This window comes from Ascidiella aspersa, chromosome 6 (genome assembly GCF_963924565.1).
Source record: "Ascidiella aspersa chromosome 6, kaAscAspe10.2, whole genome shotgun sequence".
Lineage (NCBI taxonomy): Eukaryota > Metazoa > Chordata > Ascidiacea > Phlebobranchia > Ascidiidae > Ascidiella > Ascidiella aspersa.
In genome coordinates, this window is record NC_139452.1 from 3,477,142 (window position 1) to 3,490,684 (window position 13,543).

The following is a 13,543-nucleotide window of genomic DNA, read 5'->3' on the forward strand; positions in this document are numbered from 1 at the left end:
AACAAAGTTATAAACGTGAATAAAAACGTGACGTAACGATGGTGACGTCACAAGGTTAAAAAGCTTATTTTTGCATTGGTAGCTAAACCTTGCGCTTCAAGAAGTTTCAGCACGTACGCCAAAGTAAGCTTAAAACTGTGAACAAAGACAAGCTAATAAACCTCAAAATATCCGAATACTTAGAGATTAAAATGATGAAAGGATTGGTTTAAGCTTAATCTTAAAGGTATCACGAATCCACAGAGCTAAAAACAAGTATATCGTTTGGTGGATTAAATATATGAGTTTTAAAGCATTGGGAAAGCAGAACAAAATGAACAAAGTGCCTTATTTCGCGGTTAGCGCGTTTAAGCTACTAATGTTTGTTTTCAGGGCGTCACTTGAAAATATCTTGTGCCCTTTTCGCGTTTCACGAGGCAAAGAAATATCAGACGATATTTGTTGCCATAAAGGACTACTATAAGGAAAAGCTGTTTTGGTAAATGAAGGAGACTATTCAAATTATTTTTACGGTGGGTGTGGGCTTACTGCTGTCTAACAAAAGATGTTTTTTGTATCACATTTAGGGATGTCCTATAAAGTACTATAGTACACTGTTAAAAAAAAATAAAGTTTACCTTCAGAACAAGCGTAAATGTTTTACACCGGTAAATGAAAAAAAAATATTGCTCAAAAATATTGTAAAAAAGTCCAATAATTTTGGCGGAAATTTCTATCCAACTAATCAAAAAATATGTCTCAAAACGTAGGAAAAACACGTTATAGAAACGATATAAAATTGGGTATTGCCTAAATTGTTACACTTGTATTTTCTAGGTGCATAAGGTCGGTAAAGGTTTGTGTTTTCTGGCTGCAGGTTGTAACATATGGAGCGTTCGCTCCAAAAGCTGAGATGGGTGATCATTTACTTCATCATCGTGCTTGTATCATTCAACGCTCTGCTGCTGGACGTTGTGTTCGGAGAATATATTTACCTGGTGAGAGGGGGTTGAGCATTTTCTTGGACGCTTTTAGCGTGACTGGGTCAATGTTTTGACTATGATTTTTACGCTTAGATTAAATATTAAGATTACAGAGGTATTGAGGGCAAATTTTGAACGTCAAAATAAATCTTTACAAATCACTTTTGGCATCTGAATATTAAGATTAATTCAAAACGTTTACAAAATGCAACATTTTTTGTGCGGGCTTTGGTATTCATGTTACGTCTAACTACATTTTTTGGCTGCTTTTTACTACTTAATTTCGTGTAAGTACTATTTTTTTCTAAAAAAATAATTTTACTTGATTTTTCGTAACCACGAATCTATTTACTTTGCAAGGCTTTGTGTCAAAATTGATGCGAAATAACCCGAAGCTGGAGATCTGTAAAAGTTTTACAAAGTGCCATTATGTTAAGGCTCATTTTTACCTAAAACACTTTTAGTAAAAATGAGCTGCGGGCCGGATTATATTGCTTAGCGGCCGGATTTCAGTTCATGTCCGTAATTCGCCCAGATCTGTTCTAAACTCTTTAACCACATTAGACAATGAAACAAAATAGTCACGTATTTTAAACCAACTACAATACAACATCTAGAAAGAAAAAATATTTTAATAATTTTATTTCTCAGAGGGTAGCCGAGCAACATAACACCACTTATACCTTCATGTCCAACTGTGATATGACGAAAAACAAGTCGGCGGTCACACAACTTGTGGCACAAGAGTCATCATGGTAAGTTTTACAGCGGAAAAACGAAATGTTTAGTTGTAAAAAGTGCCATAAGTTGTGTACACCGTGCATGGGTCTTTAATGTATCTTGATGGTAAGTTTTGTAGTGGGAAAACGAAATGTTCAGTTGTAAAAAGTGCCATAAGTTATGTACACCGTGCACGGATCTTTAATGTATCTTGATGGTAAGTTTTACAGTGGGAAAACGAAATGTTCAGTTGTAAAAAGTGCCATAAGTTATGTACACCGTGCACGGATCTTTAATGTATCTTGATAACGAATTGCAAAGCCAAAAAGGTCAAGTCGGTCGAAATCATTATCGACCAGTGTATAATTTGCAGTAAAACAAATCATTTTATTCTTATTTTTATAGGAAAAGTGTCTCTTCATCAATAAAAGCAAAAATTGTGTCCTTTTTTTTTGAAACACAAACACCCAAAAATTTAATTTGAAGTATTATGTTAACCAGTAGAAACAAATTTTTACAAGTAGGAATCAATATCAGGATTCGCTTCCCTAATAAATATGGCGACTTCGAAATTTAATTTAAAAATCTGGTCACCACCAATTAATCGTTTTTTACCAACCGCAAGATTCCTACCCGACAAAGACAGCATACGCCTTATTGTATTGTAATGGAAGGGAAGGTGTTACCACGGATGCAGCGATGTTTCGACGAATTGTTGGCCCATGCTTTGAATGGGCTGTTTGGAACACAGCGGAAATCCTACTATGGTTGGGAATCTTTAGCTCGGGACATGTTTTGGTTATAACCACGCAGGCCTGGTTTATCGCATTTTGTTCAGTTCGAAGTACGTTTTTGCTTTATATAGTTGTTTATCTCTGATTCGGACCAATGTATCGAACAGTATTTGCTGTCTTTCTTCGCATGTCCCATTTCTTCTTTCGATAACTATAGGTCTTTGTTAATTTCCTGCAATTATATTTTTAGGGCCTACGTTATATTTCAACTGTTTTCAGGCAACTCTTGGCCATCTTGCACCCACTCTTCTAAACAGTTTACATTAAAAATACCACGCTTTCCCCTTTTAACCCAGTAATATGCACGATCCTAATTGTAAAATCACACCGAATAATAAGATTTAACTTATAGATTGTAGAGCGACATTTGTAGGCTACTGTTTGGAAAAAAGGTTTAATAAAATTGTCTAAAAGTGCTGTTAAACTAAAGTTCAAAAATTGTATTTAAAACAGTAAAAACAAAACACTGTTTTAATCAAAAGAACCGTTTGGTTAGATAACGATCATTACATTAACAAATAGATAAAACGCTTATATAGGTTAAACATGTTTTACTTTTAAATACAAGGTAGCCTATGGTTTTTAGCCTGCCTCGATAATACAAATTTTACGCAAAGGTTAACTTGCGAAAAGTTGACTATAATTACAGCTGATACTAAAGTTAATAAAACGTCATTTTATATAAAAAGTAAGATAGGTTGAATTAGCAGGCCTGAGTAGTCTAAGATGCCTGCCAAAGCTTTAACACATATTGACAACTGTCACATTATTAAAATGAAACGTAACTCAAAAAATTTTTTTTTTTTAATGTGACTACTTTTAGCTTCGTTTACTTGTATTTTCTTTCCGATGTATATTTTTTATTTTCATTTCTTATTACTTTTCTATAGTTTTATTTTCGATTACTTTTAATACTTTAATTTTTTTTATATTGATCGATCCGTTTACTTTCAAGGTGGACCCTCCGTTTTGACATCACCATGTTCATCCCGGCCAGCTTCTCCGGCATCTTAGTGACGTCATGGGGCGACAGGGTGGGACGTAAGGTTGCCATGACGATACCGGTGGTTGCCATGCTGATCAGCAACATCCTGTTGGCGGTGTCCGTACATTTACAGTGGGTTGTTTAATACTGTGACTGATTCTTGTATCTTCGTTAATAGCTTTGTAAGAATTTAAGATTGTGAAGTTTTAAACCAAAACATATTTCTCGTTTACTTTTTAAATTTGTGTTAGATGTATAATGTGTGTTGGTTTAATTTTTTACCAGTTTTGCAAAATATTCAGACATTTGTTAAAACGACGTTAGTGTGCTTTTATTAATAAAACCTACAACTTTTGTGCCCTCTAAAAAAATGTAAAAGTACTTACTAAAACCACAACTCTAGTCAAAGTAATGTTTTGAAAGCGTTTATCACACCAAGTACATCTTTGTCTTACATAACCCATTTTCGTCATGTATTTTCAGTTGGTCGCTGTCATCCATGTACATCTACAACTTCTTAGCTGGTGTTGGCGGTTACTACATGACACTGTTGATGCAAGGATACGCCTTCATCAGCGATATCACCACAACAGAAAAAAGGGGAATCAGGTAAATGACAGCTAAACATTAGTAAAACCACCCGTTATTAAATTGACAGAGCCCCGCGAACTCCGGCACCTCAACCTTCCCCTAATCACGACATTTTTTTTATCGTAAATTGTTTTCGTGTCAGCGGTCAATAATTGAAACCGATGGAAACTTTTTATCTATAAAAATATTCTGTCGACTATAGGCTTAACTTATCAGCATTTTTCTGACAGTCGCTCTTTTGTTGGAAGTGTCTTCCTTCAAGCGTAGTCTAGTTGGCTAGTTGTTTTTTCAGTCTAGCCTTTACAATCCTAAACCGGCGGACTGATTCCAGCCTCTTCGAAGGCATCTTGAGCAAATTGGTTGTATTCAGTTAAAGTGGATGTCAAAAATGTTTATATAGGCCTAGGGTGTAAAGTTCTTCTACTACAGGGGCTACCAAACTACGCCCTGTTTCTCAGGATGGTTTAAAATCCTCAGACAACGCTTTATATTCCTCACAATTTTTCTCGTATTTTACAGGTTGGTGTTGCTGGATACCTCCTATAAAATTTTTTACTATTTTCATTTGCTTTCAATGGACTTTATTCAGCCTAAAACAGTAGATGTCCAGGATCCAGGGTATTAAAAGTCCTTCGACATATTTTATTCTCCAGGATGGTGATGTTGGATACCTGCCTCGCTCTAGGAGGAGGAATCGCAGGATTGAGCAGCGGATACTGGATTCAGAGCAGCTGGTTCTTCCCTCCCATCATGTACAGCTGCCTCATGCTTTTCGGAGCTCTACTCTTGATTCCTCTCCTCCCTGACTCCCGGAAGATAAAGGAGGAGCGAGAACAATCGCGCATTGTTCTGGAGGACGATGGTGGAGAAGTGGTGGTGGAAGATAAAACGAGCGATTACGGAAGCTGCGATGGATCTTCTAAAGAAGGTTTGACTGGTTTGAAGTTACTAAAGTCAGTGACTTAAAAAAATGTAATGAAAACATTGGAAAGGACTGTATGCGTCCCAGTCAAGTCATTTGAAAACCTAATGCCTAATGGTTTAATTCGACGTTTCAGCTATCTATCCAGGATCCTTCATCAACATAAAAAAATTACTTCTACGTTTTTTTCTTGTCGCAAGCGAGCCTAAAATGTTAAATTATTCTCAATAAAAAGTAGCTTGTTTACAGTCCTAAATAGCCAAAAAAATCAGAAAACAGTATAAAAATAAGGTTTTCCGCAAAGCCTTTTCGTAAATCGAGTTAATTTCCCGGTAACAGCGATTCAACTATTTTATCAAGTATTGGTGGAATATACTTTACTTGAAATTAAGTCATCGCAAAACAAAATAAATTATACATTTTTTTCTTGGCCAGCCAAAAAAAAGTTAATTTTGGAACGATACACAAAGGTTAATTTCTTCACATTTAAAAAGCTTGTTTTCCCCCCCTCCCCAAAAAAATATACGCAAAACAAAATTAAGTTATAGCCTACATTCATCTAACGCAGTGCTTTTCAACCTTTTTGCTGAAGTGGAACCCTATCGAAACATTTCACTGGCTCGAGGAACCCCAGTGTAATAAACACACCTCAATTAGCTTAACAATTTACAAATTGCGGAACCCCTGGCTGTACTAGCGGAACCCTGGTTGAAAACCACTGATCTAACAAGCCAAAAAACTCAATTTCGTCACATTAAAAATAGTTTGTTTAAAGTCCAAAATAGCCAACAAAAAACACCAAAAAATAAATTTTCTGTAAAAGCCTCGTGGAATATACTTTACTTAAAATTAAGTCATGGAAAAACAAAATTACTTACACAGTTTATTTCTTTTGCCAGACGAGCCAAGCTCCGTCACGAAAAAGAGCTACACCATACTTGATCTCTTGCGCTCCGTGTGGTCTGTTTACAGCAGTGAGATGAGCATTTGCGAGATTTGTCACGTGATCATCGACGACAACGGCAACGTCACCAAAGTGCCAGAACCGGGTGAGAATATATCACTAATACAAGGGTATTGTCGCAGTTTACTTTCTCAGCTATGGCAGTACTTTTCAACCTTTTAAAGAACTGTCCGCACTTAGTAATTTCTGAAAATTTTCATCCGCACGAAACAAGCACAGTAACCTATTTGTGAAATAACAATGAAAGGTTTGTTTGTTAAAAACATGAACCTTATCCGATATAAAAAAAATAGCTTAGGCAACAATGAACCCATTAAAGCAGGGGTTCTTAAACTGGGGTCCATGAACCCCTTAGGGGTCCGTGAACTATTTTTGGGGGGTCCGCGAAGGCCAAATTGAAATATTGGTATATATTTAGGAAGTAATCAATTTTTCTAAGGAAAGAGTTTAATTAAAAATAAAACGTTTTTGCACTGAATGTCCCTATTTCTATTTTCCTTTTCACATTTTGTGGACCAAAAACTGCCGATTTCTACAGTCTATTTGTATTGTGACGTCAATTTATGACGTTCTTTTTTTTTAATTTCTTGCTTACCGTGGTCCACGTAAAGCAAAAAATTATTGGGGGGGTCCGCGGTGAAAAAAGTTTAAGAACCCCTTCATTAAAGACTATATCACTGTACCTGAAAGCCCCAAAGCCAACCACCATTTGCGTTAACCCAAACGCTAACCACACCCCTAACCGAAATAATGTGCGTTGTGGCAGAATTCTGGACCAGCACTGAATTTGGCGATGTTGAGAATCCTACCACTCTTTTGAGAGTAACGCAACACAATTGAAATTCTAGGAATACCATAATTATCAATTTACTAATTAATACTCTATCTTTAAGTTGTATAGCTTTTACCACATATAGTTAAGAAGGCTTACAGGCATTTTTAAATGAATATATCTTATTTTTTACAGTATTTATAATATATAGTTCTACTGTAAAACCGACCGACGACCCAAACAATAGGCGCGACCAGTATGTTGAGAATTCCCTTGCATAAATGATCTAATAAATCAGGTAACAGCTTACTAATCCATTTGGGCGATTGTAACGAAATTGTTATTATATGTACTGTTGCTACCAGGCATAGTAATATTAATCAAAAACAGCTCCTCTGGTAATTTTAATTGTTAACCAACGTTTCGGCAACCTATGCAAGTCGCCTTCGTCAGGGTGGAAATATTATTGTTGTGAGGCATCTCTATTAGATTTCGACATTTCACACTTTAATGCTGATTACTTCACAACTTAACACTAATTAATGAAAAGTTTGAACCTAGTACACTTTCACAAAAAAAACTTTTCTAGAAATTTTGTTGAAAACACTAATAATAGGAATAGTAAATTTTAGTTAGTAAATACATTTGTAAAGTGAATTTCAAAGCCAATAAGGTCGAGTAAAAATTAAATACCGATAATAATACAATTGCGTATCGCACTGTATTTAGACTCCATTGGCCTTAAAAATTTTTGACCGAAATCAGCAGATTATAAAGTCTATTTGTATTGTGACGTTAATTTACGCTGTCCTTTTTTCCTACCGTGGTTACGCTGTCCCATTTTTTTCCTACCGTGGTCCACGTGAAGCAAAAAAAAAATTTAGGAGACTGGTGTAAAAAAGTTTAAGAACCCCTGATGTATAGGGTACCCAAGTGACGTCATTGTTTTACAGAGCGTTGTGTTCACGGTGGAGGGAGATACCCGGGTCGTGTTTGGAGGATTTGGTTTTACTTGATCGCTTACAACTTCTTCATGTTCGTCAATGTTGGAACAATGTCGTTCCAGACAATCTATTTCCTCTCGCAACCTCTATGCTTCACCCCTGTACTTATAGGGGCTCAGACGGTTCGTTTAAAAGTCCTATAGCCTCACGTTGATTTTCTTTCTAAAAATATGTTTGTTGGACACTTGAGGTGTTTAAATTTAATGGCTATTCATGTGAAAAGTTGCACAAGTAGTAACTGTAGTATAGGTGATTAGTTTTCAACAAACAACATCTAAAGAAATGACTTAATTGAGTCAGGTAGTTTAAAGTTGTTATCTCCTCTAGATGTTCACATGTATTTTTTTATTTTAAGGACTAGTCATGTGTAAAATCTATTGAAGTCGTTTAATAGATTGTACAATGTACATCTAAATGAATAAGTTAATTAAATAAAGTCAATTCCAAATAATGTTAAATTACTGAAATTGTCACACTATACTTCTGAGTAATATAACGAGATCTCAAAAATCGCACTTCAGGAAATGTACACTTAAGGAATCATTTTGTACAGTTAAAGAATCTTTTAACCAATGACTTATAGGTACACTTGAGTCATTATGTTACTACGGACCATTATATATTTCTAATACTAATTAAATTATGTGGTTGGGTATCATTATCTTCTGGACCTTGACACAATATAGTTTTCGAGTAAAAATAAAATATTATTTGAAAGTGTTAAATCAGTATAGCAACATCATCAAGCATAGAGAGTTTTTTCTAATATAATTAAAAAACGCCCACTACATGAAAGTGCACATAAAGTTCACGTTATACGATACAGGCCTACCGCCATTATATGACGCGTATTTGCTTAACATTTGTATGAGTTGATTTAGCACTAATATTTGAAATGTGTTAGCACGCCCTAAGTAAATGTTAACCTCAATAAGGTAATACCGGAACATGTGACTTTTTCTCGCAACCAACTTAGACTAAATGATCAGCGAACCATTAAAGAGTTGTGTCAAACATTCTGTTCTCTTAAAAAAAACTTACACTTGATTGAGCATGAACCTTAATTTATTATATGCGTCCGATCTATGATATTTTTAAATAATCCCAATACCAGTTAGTGTGGAAAAAATGCTTAACCGTCTATGTGTCGCAAAATGTCGTGCCAGACATCATTTTGAGTTAAACCTTGCTTTGTAACTCAGCCTCAAATGAAACTGCCCTCAGCTTAAGAATTGCTAAAAAATAAACACTTACAACCAAAAGCTTTAATATTAATAGGCGGTAAAGTTAATTTTAATGAAACGCGTGATTAAAAGATAACATGTTTCACGTACATCTCAGTTTAAACAAAAAGCAAGGACAAGTATAATTTTGTAATATTTATCCTCACTTTGTTATTTGCTCTTTATGAGCGAGGTAAAATTTGTTAGAGATTAGGTTTTGTATTTACTTAAAGAGGTTACAATAAATTCCGAATTAATTTTGTAAACTTAATATCCGAATCAATTTTGTAAATATTTTTGTAGGGAGCCAAGTTTTTCCTTGTCGCCTTCGCCCCGTTTCTTGTTCTGGCTTACCAGAAAGTCTTTGAGTTCTCCAACAACTTTATAATCGTCACCGGGTTTTGCGGTCTTATTCTTTACACCTGTCTTACTGGTTTTGCAGTCAACGTCTACATAGTTTTTGCAGGTCGGTTATTTATTTAAACAACTCTTAAAAAAACTAAAAAAAAATGCTGCTTGTTTGCGCTGACAAATATTGTAACCGGTATAGCCTTTACTCTTTTGATATCTGATTTCTGAGTAACATACTGCCAAAAAAGGATGAATTTACGATCTAAACCGAAGTAGCTAGCACTTCGTAATGCTTTTTAACTCCTATTCATTTCTACCGTCACTTTTTATTTGACAAAGAACACAAACAATACAATTTTTGTAGCACAATGGTAGGAGGTAGTGGGACGTAGAATATAAAAGCCCGTATACAGAAGTAGGTTCATTTTGAACGTTCCGAAATAGTCTTTATTCATTTTAAACATAGTGAGACGGCACTGATTAGAAGTTTATATAAAAAATCTTTGGTTTGCTGACAAAGACAGATCTTATCAGTTTACGTCACTTTACTGATCGCATCGTCATTTAGTTGCAGCAGTTGCGGCTTGCGTAGTGCATTACTTGCCTAGAACAGTTGGTTTAGGTTTTTATAGCGTATTCTTGACTTATGTTGTGTTATGTTTTTAGATACTGAAGATGCTTTATAGCGAAATATATTTATCTTTTTATTACATACAAACAAACTGATTTTCGTTTGCTAAGTTCGATACTTAGTTTAATCTTTATGCTTGGTTGTCATTACGTTATCTTAATCATGTTTATCTGTTTATTTCAGCAACGATCCCGATGTTCTTCGCACACGCCGCCAAACCCTTCATACAAGCGCAGATTTCCAACATGGTTTCGATCCAAGAACACGGTAAGCAATAAACCAGAACTTGGTGAGAAAAATACGATATAATGAAGCAATTACTATTTGCATTTAACAAAGGTCTACTATAAATTGAAAATAGTTTTAACTTTTTGTGCTTATTAGAAGCGATGTTACCTAAAAAAACCTATCCACTTAGGTCAAAATATCTTTTTCGGAAAGAGTAAATCTATTTGCAAATGTATTGCGTTTATTTGGCGTAGAAATGATATAATTTGAAGGATATTTATAGCTGTATGCGAGCAGTGGTTGTAACCGTTTGACACACAGGTAAAAATACAAAAATCTATTCAAGAACCAATACAGAAGTAGGTATCATTTTGGACGTTTCGAATAAAGAGTTATTCGAAACGTCCAAAATGATACCTACTTGTGTATGGGCTTTGATATTCTTATTACGTCTTACTACAACCTCCAACCATTATGCTCCAAAAAAAAAAAAAATTCAAGAACCGCTATCCAGAATTTCGAAAGCACGATTCTTTACTGAGACAACTAGGGGTATTCATTAATAAAAGAATAAACAGCTATAAGAGCTTCATTCACTACTCGTTGCGTTTTTGTGCTGAACAGACTCTTCACATACTTAGTCATGAGGTGAAATTCGCACGTTACAAAAGCGATTTTTTTTATACTTTTATTTAACGTTGGTAAAAATAACATAACTTTCAACTGCACAATAAAGAAAACATTTGGGTGGACCGGCAAAACTTATTGCGGACCGGCGGTTAAGCACCACCGTTTTACACAGGCCATCTGCTAGGACAAAAAAGGCGCGGTTCTTTTTGGTGATGTAATAGTTTACCACCAGTAATTATTAAAGGCAAGATGTTGCGCATTAATTTTTTCTAACGAAATTCTTGATTTAAAAATTTTCTGGCTGGTAATGTTGGGCTTATTTATGCTTAACGTCAAGATAAGTCTACTAGAAATAAAATTATATTAAAAGTACAATTAAGACAAACTACAGTATATAAGCATACAATTTAAAAATAATCACGTTTCTAAAAAATCAGCACATTATTATTTTCTGAGACATTGTTCTTAAAAATAAGCACAAATATTACAATTAACACGAAATGGCAACTCTGAATTTAGACTAGATCATAGTTATAACTGGTTTATTGGTTATAAAGATGTCGGGCCATCTTGTTTATTACAGGAGCTGCGTTTGGACTGCTTTCGACCACTGAAATCTTAACGTTCCTCGTTTCCACTATCTCATTTCTATCCCTGTATTCTGCCACTCTGACCATATTCAGCGGGTTCGCATGGGTTTTCGCTGCGTTTGTTTCATTCGTTCCATTAGCACTTATATGGTAAGTTGGTGGCTTTAAATAATAGGCATTTCGTAATGAATAAAATATTGCATTAAAATTAATTTCATTAGCTACACTATATGCGAGGATATGTAATGTAGCAATGAATGTCACATTTCTTATTTCCTCACATTTCTTATTTCCTCAATTGATTAAGGCGATGTTGATTTACTCGACCTATTTGGCTTCGACACTAAGTTCAAGCAATGTTGTTATTTTGTTATAAACCAAGTCTGCAAAGCTTAAAACGCCGTCAACAAATATCCGAAAAATATTGAACCACTGGCCTTCCTAGTATTTCTCAACCGTTTTTATTCCAGGCGTAACTAACAGCGAAGCTTTGGTAGCCCCATTCTATCCGCTGACTTTATTACAAGAGAAAACAACGTATAACAGATAGCTTAAATAATTCGAAATTAATTCATACAAGCCATGTCTTCGTATGGATCCCACTATTTTGTTGAAATTTAGAGGAATCATTCGCAGAATGAACCTTAATAAATCTAACCACATATAACTACTGCAGTCGGCGACCAGTGTTCCCTCTAAGGTGCGCAACTGCGCAATTCCGCAGCCACGCCAGACAAATTGCGCAGTAAAATTTGCTTTTGCGCACTCACATTATTCTCAAATTAAAACTAAAATATCTTCACTCTTTTGCCACAAAGTTTGAGCATTTCGCACGGGCCATTTTTTCGTTGATGTTTGCAGCTAAAAGCAAGGTAACAAATCCGCAATAAAAAATCCGCAGTCTAATCGATTTTCATCATCCGTGCTGTGTATGTTTTTTATTTTACGTAGAATTAAATGTCTACTCAGGAAAATCAAGCTTAAAAAAAATTGAGTTTAAAACGGTGCCAAACACAGCAGTGGAGTGTTTGACAATAGTTCGGGATCATTAAAGCGAAATGCATTTAACACAAAATGCAGTTTTTACACGATTTCTTTGCAGATACAGCTGTGGGGTAATAATGGCCCTCACAAATTGACAAAATGCTCTTGATAAATGCAAATGAGCGAATCGTTCGTGATTCTTGATTTTGCGCTAAAGGCATCACGCATCATATTTTTTTTAATTTGACATTTTTAAACTCGATTTGCAGTTTTGACATTTTTAAAATCGATTTTGCAGATTTAACTCGATTGCAGCTGCACATGCAAGTTTATTCAAATTATTTGTTTAATGACGTCGCGCTTTGTGACGTCATCTTTAAAATTTTCACGCCTCGCCTCAATAAAAAACATTGATCTGCCAACGCAGCCTTCAAATATTCTTGCGCACTACAAAAAATATTTGCGCAGTAGAAAATTTTCTTAGAGAGAACGCTTTTGGCGACCAAACCAAATTTTGGTCACGACCAATAGGTTGTACAAAACTGTTTTCTACATTTAACTTACTATGTTGCAATTTTTTACTTTTAGTGTCATTTGGATTTTCGATCGAAGGAAAGAACGTCAGTTGAACGAAGAGCTGCAAAAGCTTGTGACGTAACAGTGGCCTTTGTTCGAAATTCGCGGCGTAGTGTTAGACAAATTAGTTCCCCTACTTAGATTAGTGCAATTTCTTTTTATGTTTATCGCTTGCTGAAAATACGTTACTTTATGTTTTTTGTCATGTTCTGTGAGAAATTCTGTGACAAATGTTTAAAATTGTAAGAAACGGTAAACTTTTAATCAAATCCTAACAAAGAAAAAAAAATTAATTAGCTATCCGATTTGAGTAACATTCATTTAAAATGAAATGATTTAAGATTTAGATTATTGAAATATTAACGCAACAAAAAGTGTCCAAGGCTTTTAAATATACACCTTAATTAAGTTCTATGCCTAATGCTGCTTTTTACCAACACTCAAGTTAGATGTTATTGTCTCTAAGGCCACTAATAATATTTTTATGGAAAATTAGTCAGATATAAATTTATTCTTCACACTAAAATGTACAACAGTGTGTATAATTTTGCAAACTTTAAATATGTAACTGTTGCAGTTTCTACACATTTCTTTCCTAATTACTAAAATAAAAGCT

General features: G+C 34.8%; 1 protein-coding gene across 1 annotated transcript; it reads left to right on the forward strand.

Moving 5' to 3' along the window:
- Positions 1 to 866: 866 nt before the first annotated feature.
- LOC146139193 (lysosomal proton-coupled steroid conjugate and bile acid symporter SLC46A3-like) lies at positions 867 to 13,009 on the forward strand. Its single transcript, XM_083391740.1, has 11 exons — positions 867 to 977; positions 1,614 to 1,717; positions 3,432 to 3,593; positions 3,945 to 4,070; positions 4,706 to 4,980; positions 5,874 to 6,023; positions 7,664 to 7,836; positions 9,241 to 9,403; positions 10,103 to 10,186; positions 11,361 to 11,517; positions 12,940 to 13,009. The coding sequence occupies exons 1-11, from the start codon at positions 867 to 869 to the stop codon at positions 13,007 to 13,009; spliced, it is 1,575 nt and encodes a 524-aa protein (XP_083247866.1).
- The last annotated feature ends 534 nt before the right edge of the window (positions 13,010 to 13,543 follow it).